This window comes from Mesoplodon densirostris, chromosome 7, assembly GCF_025265405.1.
Source record: "Mesoplodon densirostris isolate mMesDen1 chromosome 7, mMesDen1 primary haplotype, whole genome shotgun sequence".
Lineage (NCBI taxonomy): Eukaryota > Metazoa > Chordata > Mammalia > Artiodactyla > Ziphiidae > Mesoplodon > Mesoplodon densirostris.
This window is the reverse complement of record NC_082667.1, coordinates 5,240,489-5,260,812: the sequence shown is the minus strand read 5'-3', so window position 1 is coordinate 5,260,812 and position 20,324 is coordinate 5,240,489. Positions and strand designations below refer to the sequence as shown.

At 46.5% G+C, this 20,324-nt stretch overlaps 1 protein-coding gene across 1 annotated transcript; it reads right to left on the bottom strand.

Annotated features, from left to right (window-relative positions):
• Positions 1-7,273: 7,273 nt before the first annotated feature.
• On the bottom strand, positions 7,274-18,647 carry TESMIN (testis expressed metallothionein like protein). The gene is made up of 5 exons (XM_060105237.1): positions 18,171-18,647; positions 14,586-14,744; positions 12,183-12,303; positions 10,257-10,333; positions 7,274-7,369 (listed from the first exon to the last, which is right to left on the bottom strand). Exons 1-5 carry the CDS (start codon positions 18,645-18,647, stop codon positions 7,274-7,276), a joined length of 930 nt encoding a protein of 309 aa, XP_059961220.1.
• Positions 18,648-20,324: the final 1,677 nt, after the last annotated feature.

The window sequence follows — 20,324 nt, the reverse complement described above, 5'->3', positions numbered from 1 at the left end:
TGCTGAGCCTGCGCGTCCGGAGCCTGTGCTCCCAACGGAAGAGGCCACAACAGTGAGAGGCCCGCTTACCACACACACACACAAAAAATCCTGATACAAAAGTGGGTTACAATCAGTGTTTTAATAACCTAATCATGATGCAGTAAATCAATGTTTAAAATGTATAAAAATTATTAAGAAAATCATTTCCCACAGTGATGGAAAGGTAGACATGAACTACTTATAAAATCTTAAAATCAATTTTTAATAATTGATAAATTTTCAATAAAATAATCACAAAACATGTATCTACCTTTTAATTAAGTTTACATCAACACCATTTTAATTATACAGATTAACTTTATCATTTAAAAATAATTCTCAGCTTTTTATGGCTAATGGAACGACAACAACAAAAGGTTGGAGCACATGACTTCAGGTTTCGAGGGTAATCAGCAAAGGCACTACAGAGGGCGGCTCTGGCAAAGGGGGATGAGCGCAGAGGGGGCCCCTCCTCTCCCACAGCAAGAAGGCAATAGATAACCTTTCCAGACGTGGAAGCAAACTTCAGAAAGCCTGAAAACAGAAGTCAGTAAAATGGTAGCTTCTAGGGAGGAGTCCAGAGAGTGGGGAGAGGTGGAGCAGGGTACTAGGACTTTCCATCATAATCAGATACAGTCACTGATTTTTACCCATGTGTATGTATCACTTGATTTCTAAAAAATACAATAATGTGGTTTTCTCTTTATTAATGGCCAATTAGTAGTAATCACTCTTAACCTTTATCCAGGAGAGACTCTCAAATAAAGTAGGACAAATGCACTCCAAGAAAATTAGATTCCATTGCCTTGAACATGGCTTAGCTGCGGGGAGTAAAATGCTAAAGGAAGCTGGTGGTGATGCTTGCTAGTGAAGCAGTGAAGCTTGCTAGTGAAGCAGGCAACGTGAACCCCACCCCCCGCCAACTTGCTCCAATGTGAGTGCCTGTGGCACACTTAGAGACAGAGTGGCGATGCCGCCAGCACCAGTTCACAGGTCTCTCCAAGAAGCTCTGCAGGGGTACATTTGCCCTTGGCCTTTCCAAAAGCAGTATTTCCAGAGATAATTGGTTTCTCAGTGACAGACTGATACCAACCAAACTGCGATGCACTGCTCAGAATGCTGTGTGTTAATTTATGGTGGAAATAACAACCCCTCCAGTGCCCAAAACGTTTGCAGCCTCTACCCAGGGCCCCCTGCTCCTTGGGATGGAGCTATTGAGGAAGCTAAACAGCCGGCGCTGAGTGTGGTAACAGTTAGAGGCGCAGAGTCACGGGGCACAACGGGAGGGTGCAAGCCCCCGGCACACAGCACACAGCACTTCTCTGGAGACGACACTGCCCCCCTTCCCTGGACAGCACTGGAAACACTCTGAGCCTCCTTTTCCTTTGTTCCAGTGCTGACCAAGCCCCCTTGTGATGATAAACTCTTTCTCTAGTGTGTCAGTCACCGATTAATCTGGAAAGCTGCCTCTAGGCAGGAAGCTCTTTCTTGGGCTTTTCCATTATGAGGTAATCAGTAAGTTAAACTCTCCCTGGAGACTCATCTCATCTCCACGTCCTTAAGAGTTACCTCATTCTGTCCCCGGTCATAGTCCACACCTTGCTCTAGGCTTCATGGGTTATTCACGGGCTCCCCAGCCGCCACCCCAGCCAGCAGCTTGGCAGTCCCTGTCCACAGGAAGCCGCACCCACCCCCGGCTCTGTCCACTCTAGACTCTACCACCTCGTCCTCCACCGCATCAGAAGTTCCATCTGGGCCGGCCACTCCGGCTTGACAGCGTCATGTGGTCCGGGCTTTGCCCTCTGCTCTCCTTCCTCCTCACCCAGCTGCATTTTTAGAGCTCCTGATCAGTGGTCTCGTGGCGTTTCCAACGTTCAGACAGGTATAGGCCTCGCATTCACAGACTAAACTAATGACAGCTCAGTATTCACATACAGTCAACCCTAGATTTCAACATTAACAAAAAAATCAGATTTTTTCTCCGTTTTGTTTTGTGAACCAAGTTTCATGGACTTCTGGATTTTTATCCACGTCTGCACCCCCATATCACTGTCCCATCACTGGAGCTCTCAGTGACTTCAGCAGAAGCTCTGCAATGGAAAAATCACGTGGAGATGGTGGTTAGGGTTGTTAGACATCGGGCGAGGCGGCATCTCCCCTTCCATCACGTAACAAAGCTAGGCAGGCACTCAGGGCAGAAAGCGGCAGTCCAGAGCAGAGGCTGAGAGCGGCAGACCACACCAGTGAGAGACTCCACGTGACAGGGTGGGGACGGGGGCTCGAGCGCACGGTGCCGTCAGTCGGAGTGGCCGGTCCACTTCCTATTTCAGCCACACCATCCACCCCGACCCATGATTCTGCTTCACAACCTGCCCTACCACGCCGCTGAGCGAGCCTCCCGGGAGCTGGCATCCCTGGGGGAGAATGTTTCTAAGAAGAATTCAATATAGAGTAAACCAATTCATCAAACTTTTAAAAACTAGGAGGTGGAAATGTTCCAGTTAATGCTCAACAAGGATGCCGTGTTTAGCGCGTGTCTGGGGGGCTGGACAACGAAAGCCAAATCCGAGAAAATCACACCACTTGAGGTCCTTTCCTAGGTTAGTTGGTCAAGATAACACCAAAAGACCCCAACCAGGTTTATGCAGGAAGTGTGGCTTCTTGTTGCTCTGGTTTACGAGCAGCGTCAGGACGCAGCTGTTGAGTCTTAACTGTAACCTGTACGCTACTAGCCATTCAGGTCTGTCTGGACTCTGCTTCACTTACTGACTTCTAAACGACCTTATTTCTATTTAATAATGAAGGATCTGTGATTACTTACAATTTCAGACACTGGGATTTGGTACAGTTACATGGCTTTTTAGACTTTGTGTCCCATGAACTAACAGTTACTCTATAAAGGTTGAAAAAGAAAATGTATTCAGATCGTTACTCTTTAAAAAGAGAATTAGCTAAGCATCTGGTGTTTTTGAACGAATACTGAAAATCTCAACACCAGAGAGTTATGGGTGTTATTTATCGGTGCCTGACCGTGAGGGGGCGTGGCACGCACACTCACACATGGGGGAGCGAGCCTGGCCAGGTCCAGCTGCAGGTCCAGGGACCCCATCGCTGTCTGCTCCCCAAGGAGCCTTCCCCGAGCTTCTTCCACTGATCTGTTTAAACCTCTACTGTGTGTGGCCCCCCACACCAAATAGCTCTTTTTATTTTTATTTTCTGTATTTTCCAAAATCAGAACACTAATGAAAAGTATGAATTAAAGACTAACAGATGAACGACTGTTCCCATTGTTAGAGCTGTCCAACTAGTATTACCACCAGTATCAAAGCGTGTTTTGAATGTATCATGTGGGCATTGGGGACCTCCCTCCTCACCGTTCCTTTGGGGATTAGCCTAGAAGCCATCTCCAAGGGCAAAGGAGGAGGAGAGATGAATGTGCGCTGGATGCTGCTGAACCTGAGAGGCGGCTGTGGGTTAAGAAATCGGGACAAGTTCCCAAGTGCTGCTTAGAAATGTTGCTCCCTGAGAGAACTTGGGATGTTGGCCACGTGAGACGGTGGGTAGATCCTGGGGACGAGAAGGAGCACACGTGCCAAAACCCCGGCTGTGACTGGGGCTCTCCCTCCCTCCCTCGAGTTCGGCCACCTGCTCCCCGAGACTGCGTGTGCAGGCTTCGCCTCTGCAACCACTGGCTGCTTCCGGGCAGGGACACATCCTGGTCTCGGGTTTCCTACAGGAGCTGCTACAGTACTTGGCACACACAGGGCGTGCTGACAGTCCCCTGTCACCCCACAGAGCACAGGAACTACGCTCGGCCTGTGCTCCGTGCCCTCACAAACACAACCGTCTCCAGTCGGGGCTGAGGTCAGTCTCAGCCTCAGCTCAGCCCACCCTCCCCTCTGCTCTGGCTGCTTCGCTCCTCAGGGCTCCGCCACTCTTCTCACCGGCTCTGCTTCTGTTTCATGACCTCAACCTCCCTCATTTGAAACAGCAAATGGCGACTGACTCCTGGGTGAGCTGCTAAGTGTTACTTCTTCTGGAGGTGTCTCTCGTTTTTAAAATAATGTTCCCATACTATGTCATTGAATGCTATATTAATTTATTCTTCGTCTAGTCTAGTTTTCTCCTTATAGAGAGGAGAGTTGCAGCCTTCTATTCTCACGGGTGCCTGGAGATGGCAGATCTGGCTACCCTGCTCCTGGCCCACCCACCCTGGATCACACATGGGCTGTTCAGGGGAAGGGGACATGTGCACAGACTTCACTGCTCTTGCCCTCAGCCCTGCCTCTAAAATGGGGCACGGGGTGGCCTGGCACTACGTTTCCAGAGGAACCAAAACTCTTCTCTTTAAAAATGAGGTGGAGGTCCATGGAGACACTCCAGTGGTGACCTCCCACAATTGTGGAAGCAGGACAATTCACTGAGTACCTACAGTGTCAGGAAGATGCCAACAGGCACTGACTAAGAGATCCCCATGTGGCCAGGACTGTCATAAGAGCTTCAGGGGAACACCAAAATACATATATTTTTTAAAATTTACAGTGACTGTTCTAGAGGAATCCACCAAATAATGTGGGACATGAGATGATATATACAATTGAAAAATTAGAGAACAGAAGATATTATATAATCAACTATCAAATTATATGATACTGATTGTAAGTGACATAAAATTCACGGGCAGTTTAATAGAGATGTAAAAACAAAACAAACTACTTCTGAAAGAGGTAGAGCTTGACATTGACTTTCAAGGGTGTGAAGTTTTTTGTTATTCAACAAAAGGATGTTTCAGTTGAAATAACAGCACGAGCAAAGACACCACCTCAGGGATGAGCACAGAGCGCCTGAGGGGTCAGTAAAGGGACAAGTTCACTGTAATGGACTAAACTGGGAAAAAACTTCCATGGCTCTAATAATGTTTGACTGCTCTTTACTCTACCAATCTGAAGAGTAAAGGGTTAGAAGGGATCTGGACAACTCTGCCTCAGAAAAGCATTATAAATAAACTGTACCACAGTTGAGATATGACCTCATCTTTAAGAAAAAATTTCCAGAGAAGCGGACTCTTGAATATTATAATGTTCATTATGTCACCAAAAATAAAGGCATCAATGATGTAACAAAATTTACATTAACTCCTGACTGATAATCAGATTATTAAAGCTATGCAGAGTGACAGGACGTGAATTTTTATTCATATGATAAGGTAGTTAATAAGTTAGCCAGTTCACCACCTATCTCTAAAGAATGACGATTGGGTGAATTCACCCATATGGACTGCTGGCCGTAAGGCCCAAGCCGGCCTGCTTCTATGTCATCTACTATTTTAGAACGTTTAAACAGTATTGGGCTGACAGAATTTCCTTTCTGATGTCTTCAGACCTAGCTTGACCCTCTTATCTCGTGGAAGTTTAAAAAAAAAAAAAAAAAGCCTAACAAAGCATCTAAAGAGGTAAAGAGGTCTAGCAAATTAGTTGTGGTTGGGAACTCATACAGAATGAAGCAGTCAGCAAACAGTTTTCTGACAGCTCCCTCACCACAAATAATAAATTGGTAGAGATTCCAGTACACTGTCAGTACTATGGATGTTGAGATAAAAATCATCTGGCTGATTCAGTGGTGTGACATCAAATCAAGTAATTATTTGCAGCAAAACAATACAAAAACAAAGCTTATGTTGTTCCTGGCACATCATTTATAATAGAAAAATATTTTATGACCTGCATAATTCCTTCACACTAGAGAAAACCTAGTAGAGACTGGGAAGAAGGCAGGGGGAGGGTGGGAAAAAGGAGAAATACACTGCAGTGAAAACTTCCTCACTACTGCTCCTCTGTGGAAATGTGTATCAGCTACAACACAGAGAAACCTCAAATGGCACTGTAGCTCTGAGAGCACACACTTGAACTAAAGTGTTAGAAACACCAAGTTCCCTTGAATGTGCCAGACATGCTAAAGCACACAGTGGTGCAATACTGCTGGCCAGATGCTCCCAGATTACAAGAAAGATAAAGTGAGTATCTTCAGGATAGTAACGTCCTGGGTATATGGTGTAATACTATGCCGGCAGCATTACATACCAGCAGAATCTAGAGGTTGCCCACATAGCTGTTTTGTCCAGAAACATTAAGAGCCATGATTATAGAACCAATTACAACGACAGCAACCATACCCTCGCTGATCCATCGCGCCAAGAGTGGAGCCAGGAGAATGGCTCCTATAGTCCTAGTCCATCAAATCAAGTGAGAGTCATCAACCAGCTCCGCAACCAACAGCTAAGACCGAAGCAGCAAATCACATGAGCAACCGACACTCTTCAGCGACGACGCGGAGGTGAAGTGTTGGCTGAATCCCAGCAAGTCTCCAGAACTCCACCTAAGCCTCTCACACCACCCCGGACAACTGTCCTCACCCTCACCAGCGCCGCAGTGAAGATGTGCCTGATGGTAGACACTTCAGGAGCCCGGAGGCTCTAGAGGTCACAGTCTACGTTTCCTAAATTGCTTGCCCTGATTTCTTTCGGGTCTTCAGATGTACATCTGCATTAGGCTGTGTGCCCCAAAACTTCAGAAGGCAGGGAGAGACTGATCTCCATCACCAACTAAAGGGTTCCATGAACAGAAAGGGCTGCCCCGTCTACTAATAGCACATGAATGTTACTCGTTAACTCCACAAAGAGTTTCGACCAGCTTGGTTAGTTTAATTAGTTACAATTATAGACATGACTTTAAAATGGCAAGACGAGTCCCCAGGTAAGAGCAGCCACGTCCACCTGGAGACCGTGTGCCTCGGCCCGTGCCATTGAACGTGAACTGACAGAACAGGGAAGGCAGCGGGCAGAGGCAGCCATAAAGGCACATAAAGACTGCCGTCGACATTAAGTGACACTAAGTGACTGCCACACCATTACTTATGTTGATGACAGCAAAAAAGAAACAGAGCAGCTAAGTTTAAATCAATGTGAACTCAAGACAGAGCTAGGAACGGCAGCAAGCCTCTGAAACACTGACAGCGGACGGTGGACGGAGAGTGGAAGCAAATGGAGGTTACAGACCCGTCTTTCCAGCGACCACAAACCAGACACGCGCAGCAACACTGTTAGTGCACTGCTGAATATAAACGTCATATTTTAGAAGTCATAAAGGTTTGTGGGTAAAGCTAATTTTAAAACTCAGGAAAAAAATCACAAATGTACCCAAGAGCCTCTTAAACTTTTACATTAAAGTAAGTGACAATTGATTGCTTTTAATCCTTACCCAGCCAAAGTTATTTTGGGTGGTCCTGGAAGAGTTGATCCCAAAGGGGAAGCAAATCCGTTGACTGCGGATGGTAAGGCTCCATTATCAAGCTGTGTAAAGTCAAAAGCAAGCATGATCTGAATTAGTATACATTTTGAAAGTTCATTCCCGTCAGCCCCTAGGTACAGCTAAAAATGATTCTTTTTCTTCTGGAGGTTTACATCACAATCCTTTTACATTCATCCAGGCCTTATTACCACCATGATTCTGCTAACACCTGAGCAGGTTCCAGCCGAGGCTTTTTAGCAGAAGTGGGAAGAGCCCAGCCCAGTCATCTCACCCCGCCTGACCACAGAATGCCCTGGGGTGAGGAAGCCCTGACTGTGGACAGAGACGGAAATGGGCTATGGATTCTGGGCCAGGCTATCCACAAGCTGGCAAGCAGTACACACAGCTGTCAGTTGGCTGGCCGGCGATATTGCAATGGGCATCTTTTTCATTTTGATGAACTACAAACTGTGAAATAAATTCAACTACAAATTTCTGTAAGCTAGAAATGTTCTTTAATTATTATTATATTCTTAGTACAACACAAGAGATCTTGACATCTGAAGTCTCATTGGCAACCATTACTTTTTCATCTAGTCATAAAAAATTTTGTAGTCAATTTTAACAAATTCAAAAGCAATGTCATAATCTCTGTATTATCCATGTCCTTTGCTTTCTCCGTTCTCATTTTCCTTTATATTATCCATTGGCATGGCTCACAGGGAAAGGAAAGGGTAGCAAAATCAACACTGACCTAATTTTCTTCTTATCAGAAGCTTGAAGAAACTTAAAGTGTTGAATAAATTTAGGTTTTGAGATTATTTGTATATATCACAGTTAAACATCCTATCCTTGTCCCTTCCTCCCTGAAAACTTGAAATTTAAAAATAAGCTTTATTTAAGAAGTATAGTCTTGGAATTCGCCGGCGGTCAAGTGCTTAGGACTCCACGCTTTCACTACCGAGGGCCTAGGTTCAATCTCTTGTTGGGGAACTAAGATCCCACAAGCCGTGAAGCCAAAAAAAGAAAGAAAGAAAGAAAGAAAAAGCATGGTCTTGGAAAAACACATTTTATTCATCTTCCTTCTTTTCTCTCTTCTGCCTGTTTTTAAATTGTGTGTAATCCCTGTTGGGGTCTGAAGACACTGAGAAACCACTCTGGGTCCAACTCCTTCATTACAAATCCACCCCCCACCCCAAACCCCGAGTCCCACTGAGGAGTCACCCCCAGGACCCGCCCTCTTGGGTCTGGCCGAGAGCTGGGGGGCTCTGCTCTCCTCTCACTCACTTTACTGGAGGGAAGTGTTCACAGGTTACTGCAACTGTTTCCTTTGCAGTCACCCAGACACCTGCCTAATTATTGGGCCAACGTCTCCAGGTGGCAGTCCAAAGTTTTGCATTCTTTTGAAGAAAGGATTTCACAGCTCTCGGGGTTGAGACAATTCTTTGCATAAACCAAACACAATTGCTCTTTTTCTCCTTTGCTTATTTAGCCCCAAAGTAAAGCAGAGAAAGAGAGATGTCTTTTCAGTACTACGTAGGTGGTAAATCTAGGGCAGCTTTATACTAGAATCCATAACTTTCCTCGGCAATGTTGAACTGCCTAGGATGGAAGAAATAAACCCTAAGAGGGTGCTTCCCCGTCACGTCACCTGGGGATCTTGCTAAAATGCAAATTCTGTGTCAGTGAGCCTGGGGTGGAGCCCGAGATCCTGCATTTCTAACAAGCTTCCTGGTGATGCCCACGCTCCTGGTCCACACACCGCACGCACTTTGAGTAGCGAAGAGCTGAAGAATATACAGAATTGGGGTTTGGCAAGGAAGCCAGGGGTTCTAGGGTTGCAGAAAATGCATTGCTAAAATAATTACCCCAAGGTCCACACTGGATAAGAGGTCGGGGGAGTCAAAATGAGGTAGGTCTAAACACAGTCAAGGAAAAGAGGGGAGGAGCAGAAACAGGGAGACTATGGTCCAAAGGGGCCTTTCAGTGCAGGAGCTCAGTGGTAGAAAAGCAAGTCCAACGTGTGCCTTGCTGACTGGGGCTGAAACCATTAGCAAAACAAGGCCAGTGGTGTGGAGGAGGCCAGGAGGTAGAGGCCTACGTGCAGCATCGACAGAGACTTGCATCAGGCGCTCATAGCATCAGGCTGACACTCATCTCCGGCCCTGATTAACTCCTTGACCCTCCTGGCTAATGGATCATTCGAGAAGTATTTATTTACTCACTCAGCAAAATATTTTACTCTATTTATACCCACTGCCTCAGAGATCTCCTCTAGTCTCGTGGCTTTAAATGCCACCTCTGCGCAATGAGCCACCACAATGAGAAGCCCGTGCACCACAGCGAAGAGTAGCCCCCTGCTCGCCGCAACTAGAGAAAAGCCCATGCGCAGCAACGAAGACCCAACGCAGCCAAAAATAAATAATAAATACATTAATTAATTTTAAAAAATACAACCCTGGACTGTCAAAACTGAAAAATTAAAAAAAAAAAAACAAGACTTAAGGAAAAGAACACATTTTTCTTGTAATTATATTTAATCTATGCATATTATGGTGTAATCATAAAAGCGTTTTAAACTTTTAAAGAGCATTTCCCTAACACTGAGGAAGGTGAGAGACATTCTAGACCAAGTGGGTGGTATATGCTAATGGGTGGCAGGACCGGACCGCAAAGGACATGTTCAGCAAATGGCACAGAACCAGGGTTCAGAGGCTATAGGAAAGGGCCGGGCACTCTCACAGGGCCGGCAGAGAATGGGCTCTCAGACTCACTCCATTACTCCCACCCACTGTCTGACACAGTAGTGAAGGTACTGGATACTTGGTTTCACTGCTGATTGTGAAATGGAGGATAAACTATATTTTCCGAGTAATAAAAACTTCGACCATCGATATTTCAAGAGACAAGAATGCCCTATTGTATTTTTTTATTAAAACAATGACTCACTTGTTGTGTAATGAGATTTAAATTTGCTGGTACTGGCAAAAGTCTTCCTACTAAAGTAGTCATGGGTTTAGGGATATCTGTAAGGAAGACAATTACAATTAATTGATAGCATATATTGTTCCTCTTCCACTTGCACACGGAAGAAAGTACAAAAATGATCATGTATCCTCAGTTTAACATGTGCAGAGTCATTGACACTTATCTTGATCCTATTTATGTTTTCTATAAAACCTTTCTGGTCAATGTTTTTGGGTTTTTTTGTTGTTGTTTTTACTTATTACACCCTTTTGCTTTGTCATAATGCTACTTCACTCGAGCTTCCAGGGACAGCTATGCTAAAAAATGTTGTCAGTGCCCAGGTTCCCAAACTGTGTGCTAAGGTGCCCTCCAGGGCTGCCCCAAACTCACCAGGGACGCACTAGGTATGTCACATTTTCAAGGAGAGCACAGCACCATCTGTAGGACGCCACATGAACTACTTTCAATTTACCTGCACTCTTCTTCAAATGGTTACTAACTGGGACCAAACTACTTAAGACTGGAACCGATAGGTATTTCTTTGGCCTCAGGGTGCCATGCAAAACATCCCTGAGACACTAAGGTCCCTGTGAAACTCTGTGTTTTAGTCAAAGTGGCTGGAGAAATGTGTCTTAGTCTCCTGATTGCCCACCAGCTGAACACATTTCCTGCTCCATACTTGTGCATCCTTTGAGTGATGTTACCTTAAGACTTCAGTAACAGAATGCATTTATTTTATGGTGATATTTAATGTGTACACAGCAAAACAAAGAAGACTGGGCTGCGGGGGCGGTTATGATGACATGACAAGGAAATAGACTTGGAGAGCATTATGTAAATCTTCCTTCTGTGGGTGATCTAAAGGCATTAGGATTTTGTCGTGTTCCAGAAGGAAGGGAATTAGGAAAGAACCCTTCTCTGCCTGTAGAGGAGCAGATGCAGCTCTGACCCTCAGGGAATGGAGCCGGAGAAGCCGTGGCTGGGGTGCAGCAAAGTGCTCCTGAAGGCTCTCTGCACCATAGAAAAGTAAATGTCTGAAAGGCATGTTCCCTGTCCCTGGGTAAAGAGACTACCAGGATGGAATTGGGAGTCACACTCTTTCTTTTTGCCCTGGGCTCCAAAGGCCCATTGATATGACATTTGGATGTAATACTGATTTAAATTATTGACAAGGTCGGTGAATCATCTGATAATGAGAGGCTCCGGTTAGGCCAAGATTTAGAGTAACGCAATTATGTATACAGTACACATAGGTGTCCAGTTTTCAAGTATTAGTGTCTAAACTTTGTAAACACAATCCTAAAACTGTGTCATTTGGCCTTTCTTTAATCATTCCTAAGTCATTTGATGGTAATCAAGTACTTATAGATCATTTATTGCTAACGCACCAGTTTAAAGACGTTTCTGAGTAAATGAATGGCAGATAAATCAGCATTTGATATAGTCATTTCAGAACTCATGGTGATTAAAGCAGAGTGGCAGTTCTCACTGACTACATGAAAACGTTTACGTTGAAACATATGCAGTTTTTACCACATCTGAACAGTCAACCCGCCGCCCAATCTGCAAAAGCTTGATGTTTCAACCCAGGTACCTCTAGCCACAGCACTCATGGGTACAAGTAGTCACCTGGACTACTTGTACTACAAGCTGTACAAGGATCACAAAGCTCTCTGCAACTAGCAGAAGGAGAGGACAGCTATCCAAGAATTTGAGATTGTCAGTACAATGTACATAAATTAATCTCTAAAGATATTGTTTTCTATTCTTAGCTCACTCATGGGCTATGGGGATTGCCAAATTGCCTCACTGATAATTTCACTTTTACTCTCTATACAAAGCCAAACATAGTCACTTACCAACTTCCGTGTGATATATGACATATTTTTCTATTAATTTACTTTGTACCTGACTGTAGATAATTATTTTGGTCTTGATACTGAGGAACCAAATGAGGTGCTTTTAGTTCTCTTGTGCCACAATTGTCTATACACAGCATTTGTGTACCCCCTTTCAACTGACATATCACCTAAAATGAAAAATAATGATCAGGTTTCATTTTGCAAAAGATATCCAGTAATATGAACCTAAGTAAACTTAAATCTGAGAACACAGTTTTAATCCAGAATTTAAGTTTTCATGGAGAGCGGTAAACTATAGACATGTTCTCAGTTTCCTACCCTGCGATAATGCGCTCTCTGGAGGCACCACAGGGCAAAACCCCTGGGAAATGTCTTGTGAGATGTGGTTAGTGTGTTAAGAGAAGTTCCTGCTCATGCCTTTCTCTGCCTTGAGGTTTAGGGTAGGGAACAGGTGACTGTGAGCCCGAGCTTCCGTCACCTGTCCACGTACTCCGTGGTCATCGTAAACGGAGAGAGTGTGCCGATCCAGCCCCGGCCCCATTCACGTCCAGTGAACTATACGAAGGACTTTGCCCCGCTGACTCCACCTCTGTAGCTGACCAGATACTTAGAATAATCGTCAGTTTTACAGCAGCTGTTCTTTCCTGCCACATGCATATGTTATTAGTTAACATGTAGGGTGCTTTTAAAATACCCACTTATTTCATTTCCTACAAGTGCGGTTTAGAAAGGTTAACCCTAAGATCACCTAGTTGGGCTCCGACCATAAATACGTCCTCAGTGAGCCAGGTGAGTTGGCCAGTCAGCCACACCAGTCAGCCCTGTCCACGGCGATGCAGCTTGAACATGAAGGTGAGAGAAATCACTGTTTCTGCTTGCACATAGCTTCTAATTCTGATGGTAAAACCACAGATACCCAGAGAAGCTATGGCTTCTGCTGTTAGGTTGCCTTTGGGTTTCCTAGACAGGAAAACCCAAATAACCATAAAGGATCAATGTTACCAAAATAACACACACAGAGCCTATGTTAATGAGGTGCTGACCACTGGGTCAAACCTTCAGATCATCCTGACATTGGATAAGAGGCCAGCATTCATGTTTGATTGGAATTTTATTTGCATGTAGAGGATAAAGTTATAGCCACAGACACACAGGTGCACAAACTGGGGGGGAAAGGCTCAGAGTGGACTTTCCAGGCCTCTGCTATTGCACAATTCTGGGCTCTGCCCTGTCCCTCCTGGGAGTGTTCTAACATTACTCAGGAGGCTGGTGTAACTGGAGGAGCTCTCATCCTGCTCACCTGCTCCAGGTGTCCTGGAAAAGCTCTGCTCTCAGAACCCATGGGCCTGAGGAGAACCATGGACAGAGGCGAGTACTGGTGTATGCCACAGCTAAGCCAAAGTTCATGATGAGCTCATATTCAAGTATTTTCTAGTTAAAGTATATGCCTTAGGGCTAAGGTCTCCTTTATCAGAATAAAGAGCTGATAGGGGGACGGCAAATGTTGGTTCTCCGGACTCTGCTAAAAGAATGCTTGGGGGCTTCCCTGGTGGCGCAGTGGTTGAGGGTCCGCCTGCCGATGCAGGGGACACGGGTTCGTGCCCCGGTCCGGGAGGATCCCACGTGCCGCGGAGCAGCTGGGCCCATGAGCCATGGCCACTGAGCCTGCGTGTCCGGAGCCTGTGCTCCGCAACGGGAGAGGCCACAACAGTGAGAGACCCATGTACCGCAAAAAAAATAAAAAAAGAAAATAATAATAATAATAAATAAAAGAATGCTTGGGGCTGGATTCCCTAGCTCCCCCCACTTCCCAGTCTTCACCACACCGAGACCTGGAGTCCTCAACGTACCACTTACAAGAAGACAATGTAACATCTCTGTTTTCTTATCCATAAAACGTAGATAAAAACAATGCGTACACTACAGAGTTGATAGAGGATTAAATGAAATTACAAACATGCAAAAATATCGCATAAACCACAAATGTTACTGATTACCTATCTTACATGCGTGTTAGTTAGTATTAGGAATTTGGAGGCAGGCAGGAAGGAAAGCAGCCACTGTGCTGCAGCCACAGAACTGGAGCTTCACCATCCCAGCAACATGCCAAACCATGCAGCTCAGCCAGCTGCCCCGTTCCTGGGCCAACCACGGGTCTGCATGGACTGATGTCACTTATGGCTTCTCTCCTTAACAAAGAGAGTGGTGTCCTAATCTTTGTTTGATTTGTTAAGATCAAGTAGAAATGAGAATCTTAGACGTGACAGAAACATCAGAAAGGCTCTAATTATATCCCTCTTTTCATAGATAAGACAACCAAAAATGCTGACACGACAAGTAAACAGAATGAAAAATAATGACTGAAAATATATTACTGTTGACTTAGTAATGGTAAGGGTCAAACATTTGATATGATGTTAGTCAGACACATTTTCTTTGGCATAATTACCATTGGGTTAGAGCCTTTCTTCTGAGAGCAGCCAGAGGCATCCTCTGCTTCTTGTGAGGTTGGGAACTTGCAACAGGACTCCTGGGCCAGACGGTTCTGCAAAGTTGCTTCCTCCAGATTGTTACTTGTGATAGTACCATCTGCTTCCTTGATTTCAACCTAAAAAAGCAAACGTTAGTTTAGAAATCACGTTTTGGCTATTGTACTTTACAGTTGCATAATACAGAAAATTCTTTGTAGAAGTTACATTTTTAAAGTAAAGAGCAGCCTTACTCTTAGTGTCCTCTCTTCCTGACTATTATTCTCTCTCTGGGGCAGCAAGATGGGGTGACAAGTCCTCTGACCAGCCTCACTGGGGATCAAGGACCCCCGAGGACAAGGACCATCTGCCCACGAGGTGTGGAGATGTGATTTTGATGTGGCCCTCTTGCTGCTTCAAAAACACAGTATAAGTAACTTGAGAAGATTCTGCAGTTGGTCAGCTGCCCCTTGAGCTCCTCGACAGCCCCCTACTCCAAAGGAGCTGGCTGCCTCATGGGACCTTCCTTAAAACCGTGTGAAATGGTGCTCCTCTATTGCCACTTTCAGAGCACGCTCATTAGGTTGTATTAATGTTCTAGTCTGTTGTTTGGCTTTTTCATCAAGAAGCCTGACATCTTTGCTGATGTTTTAGTAATATTTATATTGTAACTTACAATGTATTTAGAGTAATGTTTATAAATAGTAGAGCTTCCCTAACTGAATGGTAGGACGATAATTAACATGAAAACAGTGAGGGTAGGGAATAACTTGCCAACTTTAACTTTGTTTTTAAGCTATCCTCTGCAACGACTCAGTGACACACCGGCAAAATTACCAAAAGTAGGGAGAGATTCCAATGATGTTACTGAAAATCAACAGAATTTTAAAAACTAAAAAGTCTCGATGATTAAAAAAATAATAACCATTAGATTTAAGTGTTTTAAAATCAGGGTGCTTCTTTTTAAGATGTGATACTGTGCGGAGGATTGGAAAGCAGCAGTCAACCTGCACTCACATCACCTCTCCCTCCCCTCCTTAACCTCCACCTGCCCAGACTGCCTATTAGAGAGTACAGGTGAGCTTCCCCAGAGGCCAGGAGGCAGGTCATAAAGTCCTTTAAAGAAGAGTGATTCTATGGTAACATTCTGAAGACCTCATATAAAATCACAGCACAGACAACTATCTTTCAAAGTGTGGGTGTTGACTCCAAACTTGGAGATCGTCTAACTTAAAATCTGGAATCTAAACAATTAATAATTTTCATGGACTGCCAAATCCCTTAGCACAGCAGACTAGCATCTAGGTATAAATGTTTCAAAAGACAGAGGAAAGTTTAGCTATATTTCAAGTTATTTCAAGTTATAACTTTATTTAGATATTTCAAATTTTATAGGAACGTAGAAAGTTTTCAATTTTCTTCTGCTTTCTGCTTTGGGGAATTTGTCATGTACACATCATCAAAGTTTATTTTAAAAAATTATTTATTTATTTATTTATTTTGGCTGTGTTGGGTCTTAGTTGCGGTATGCGGGATCTTCGTTGTGGCGGTGGAACTCTTAGTTTCGGCAGGCATGTGAGATTTAGTTCCCCAAGCATGGATGGAACCCAGGCCCCCCGCATTGGGAGCACGGAGTCTTACCCACTGGACCACCAGGGAAGTCCCACATCATCAAAGTTTAGATTTAACTTATCTCCCTGTAATTAACAAATACTTATACAGTAAATATATCAATTCCTCAGCTCCATGCAACTGATATCTGAACTACTTACAGTATAGTAAAATCCTATTTTTACAGAATAAACAGAGGTCAATATGTGGGAATGAATTTCTAGAAAAAGGAAATTAGCAATTGACCCTGAATATTTACTGAAAAATAATTCCACTCTGCTTAAAAGACAAACATGTCCATGCTCAATCTTCTTCATTTTATTAGTGAATTAGGAAATTGTCAATAAAAATTCAAAAAACCAAAGAAATAGCATCCAAATAGTCTCTCCTTTATTTTGTTAAAATTGAATTACATTTAAAGAGAATTTACTATTTTAACGTGAGCTAGTTCCTTTCCTGCTCTGGTGAATGCTCACTGAGTCCCCTTGGTACAGGAAGGGAGCGGTGCTAGGACCAAGAGGCAAAAGGTGCTGGGACACACGTTTGGTCTGGTAGCAAAATGGAGTGTCTGACATTACAAGCCATCTGAAAAAGATTCCGAGGAAGACCTCTGCACCAGCTGAAAGCTGGTGGGACTACGTATGCTCCATGGTTTCTCTAGGCCTCAGCCTCTCCTCCCCACCTTTCCTGTGCGCTAAGGAGCAGTGATTATGCTCAAAGAACACCAGAAAACAGAAATCTAAGCTCCTGCTGCTACAGCTTATGATATGCAAACAAAGTCAGGCTCCAGCCAGCTCAACAATTCAAAAATGTTCCACAAAAGCTTAATTTATGACTTACTAAAATGATTTAACAGCAGAGTAATCTAGTTTTCCAAACTAGATCGTTTTGAGGGGCCAGTACACATTTCCTTACAGATCCTTTGTTTCCTTTAAAAACTGATTTGTTTAGCTTCAGCAAGAACAGAGCAGAAAAGGGGAATTCCCTGGCGGTCCAGTGGTTAGGACTCCGTGCTTTCACTGCCCAGTGTCCAGGTTCAAAATAAATAGATAAGGGCTTCCGTGGTGGCGCAGTGGTTGAGAGTCCGCCTGCCGATGCAGGGGACGCAGGTTCGTGCCCCGGTCCGGGAAGATCCCACATGCCGTGGAGCGGCTGGGCCGGTGAGCCATGGCCGCTGAGCCTGCACGTCCAGAGCCTGTGCTCCGCAACGGGAGAGGCCACAACAGTGAGAGGCCCGCGTACCAAAAAAAAAAAAAAAAAAAAAAAAAAGATAAACAAATAAGAACAAAGCAGAAAATTGCCAGTAGTTATCCACAGCAAAAGAGGGTAGCTGGCTGACAATTACCATGAATTCATGTAGACTCTGATTTATATTGCATACGCTTGAGGAACAACCACTTATTAGCAGAGGGAAGTTCTAACACCTTGATTTCAAGGCTCACCAAACACAAGTACTAACTGTGAGTCCTGGCTGTGAATTAAAACCCTTATCAATCTAAAGGGGAAAAAATGTAAAAGGTGAGCACGTGAAGACTCCCACTGCATTTGTTTTCACAGACACTAGGGTTTCTTTCCTAAAGCCGCTTTTAAAACTTTCTAGGGACTTCCCTGGTGGTCCAGTGGTTAGGGTTCCACGCTTGCACTGTAAGGGGCACGGGCTAAGCTCCCTGGCTGAAAAAAAAAAAAAAAAATCTACTTGTTTCCCTCCTCTTTTGTTGTATGATCTCTGCCGGGTTAGGCCAGGTTTGAACCAGGGACCGAGGACCTAATTCACCTTCAGGTAGAATGGCTTGGCTGGGTGATGCATCTCGCGTTTAGCAAGGGATGCGCCCTGTTGGGAATGAGTGAATCCGATCAGGGATGCTACTGACACGAGAAAAATCTTGGTAGAAGCAGGAAGCCTCCCGTCTCCACTAGGGCAGGGGTGAGGGGGTACTGTGCGACGTGGATCTTACTGGAATCATGAGGACGCCGTGGTGGGCGGCTCCTTCCCTGGCCCAGGCGCCCAGGGGCCCGACGGCAGGACTCCTGTGCGGGGTCAGCAGGGAGGACAGGCAGTAGAGGTTGTAGGCCTGCGGCTGCTGGGCGGCGGGAAGAACGGCGTCTTCCAGGGGATTGAGCTTGGGAAGACTCGGGTTCTCCCCGAGCGTTTCCTCATCTTCGTACTCATCCTCCAGCAGCTCCTCTTTGACTTTGCCCTCGCAGTCCCCGCCGAGCGGGGCGTTGAAGGCGTGCAGCAGGGGCTCTTCGGGGTCTGCGGAGCCCAGGTACGCGTCTTTGAAGACGTGGAACTCATCTGACTCTTGCGTCACCGCCACCGGGGTTTTCAGGGGAAGGGTTTCCGGAACAAACTGACTCTCGGCGCTGAAAAGGTCTATCACCATCTCGTCTTCGGGGCTGGACATATCGCCCAGCAGAGAGGCCTCCTCCATGTCCACTGGGGGCACCCGGGCCCGGGCATCGCCCAGCACCCGGCGCGAGGGGGATCCGGCGGGAACCGCACACCTGCAACGACGCGGCGCAGTCAGGCGGCGGCCCCCACCCGCCCCGGCCGCCGACCCGGGGGGCCCGCCGCTCCCGGGGATCTGACCCGGGGGGGCCCGCCGCTCCCGAGAGGCCGGCCTAAGGGGCCCGCCCACCCCACCCCCCACCGGCGAGGCCGACCGGAGAAGGGGCCCTGCTGGCCCGACCGGCCGACTGGGGCTGAAAGGGGCGGGGGTCCGTCATTCTCGAGGGGCAGACCTGGAGGTCCCGCCGCCCCTGACGGGGACGACTGGCGAGGGGGTCCCGCCGCCCCCTCGAGGCTGACTAGGGGCCCCACCGTCCCCCTCCCCTCTGCAGACCCGAGGCCGGGCCGGGGACCGCGGGGAAACCCGACGGCTGCCGGGGTCTCAGGCACCGGAGGGGCGCCGAGTTAGGCCTCTCAGACGGCGCACCTGTGGCCCCGGGAGCTGGCAGAGCGCCGAGCGCGGGGGCGGGGCCGAGCAACTGACGGTTGGGGAGGAGGCGGGGCCATGGACTGGGGCAGGGCCAGGGGCGAAGCGGAGGCGGGGCTCGCGGAGGTGGGTGGGGCCAGGGCGAGGCGGAGGCGGAGGCGGGGCGCGTGAGGCGGGGTCAGAGGGTGGGAGGGGTTGGGGGTGATGCGAAGGTGCGGCGCAGAAGTGAGTGGGGGCATGGGCGGGTCCCGGAAGTGCGAGGGGATAAGCAGGGATGGGGGCGGGGGAGGCGGCCCCCGTGACAGTGCTGGAGGGTGGTGGGCGGGGCGAGCTGGGCGGAGTCGGGGCCGGAGGTCAGGGACCGGCCAGTTGAGGGGAGGTGGACGGGGAAGGACACTCCCAGGACCAGCAGCTCCAGGCTCAGGTGGGGAACCAGAAACCCCCAGGCCAGTCTGAGGCAGCGCTGGCTGGGACTCCCTGGCTTGACCTCAGACCTTAATCTTGACCGTGTATTTTTTCTGCCCTCGAGCAATGTAAGCAACCCAAGGACTCCGGGCTTTCACTGCCAAGACCCAGGGTTCAATCCCTGGTTGGGGAACTAAGATCCTTCAAGACCCTCGGCGCGGCCCCACCCCGCCAAAAAAAGTAATGCATTCGCTTTCTAATCTCACTGAAAAAATACGTTCCTAAATCAAACAGTAGTAACCAAGGCACACCAGCACTATGCACTATTCGGCTGTACACTTCAGCGTTCAAGAAATCGCAAGAAAATTTTGCGATTTCTTCACACATCAGACATTTCTAGTGAGCAGTCCCCATGGGTCAGGCGTGCATGGCCATCTGTGTGAGTCACCATGGCGGGCAGGATCAAAGGCCTGGGACCTTTGAGCACCTGCAGTTGACAATCCAGAAATTTAAGGCACAGCTTTAAGTTGCTGGGACTTTCTTATCTGAAAAAATTATAATGGGACATTAAAAGTTGACATTAAAAGAACATAATGTAATTAAATTCTCACTGTTGGAATTTTCCTACCATGTGAATTACTTAAAATATATTCCCAGCCACTAGTTCATTGCAAACATACTTGCCTTGAAATACTGTCCAGTTCTTGGAGAATTCATTTCCTGTGTGCCTATGATCTATAGGGCAGGACTCCATAGAAAGCTTTAGTG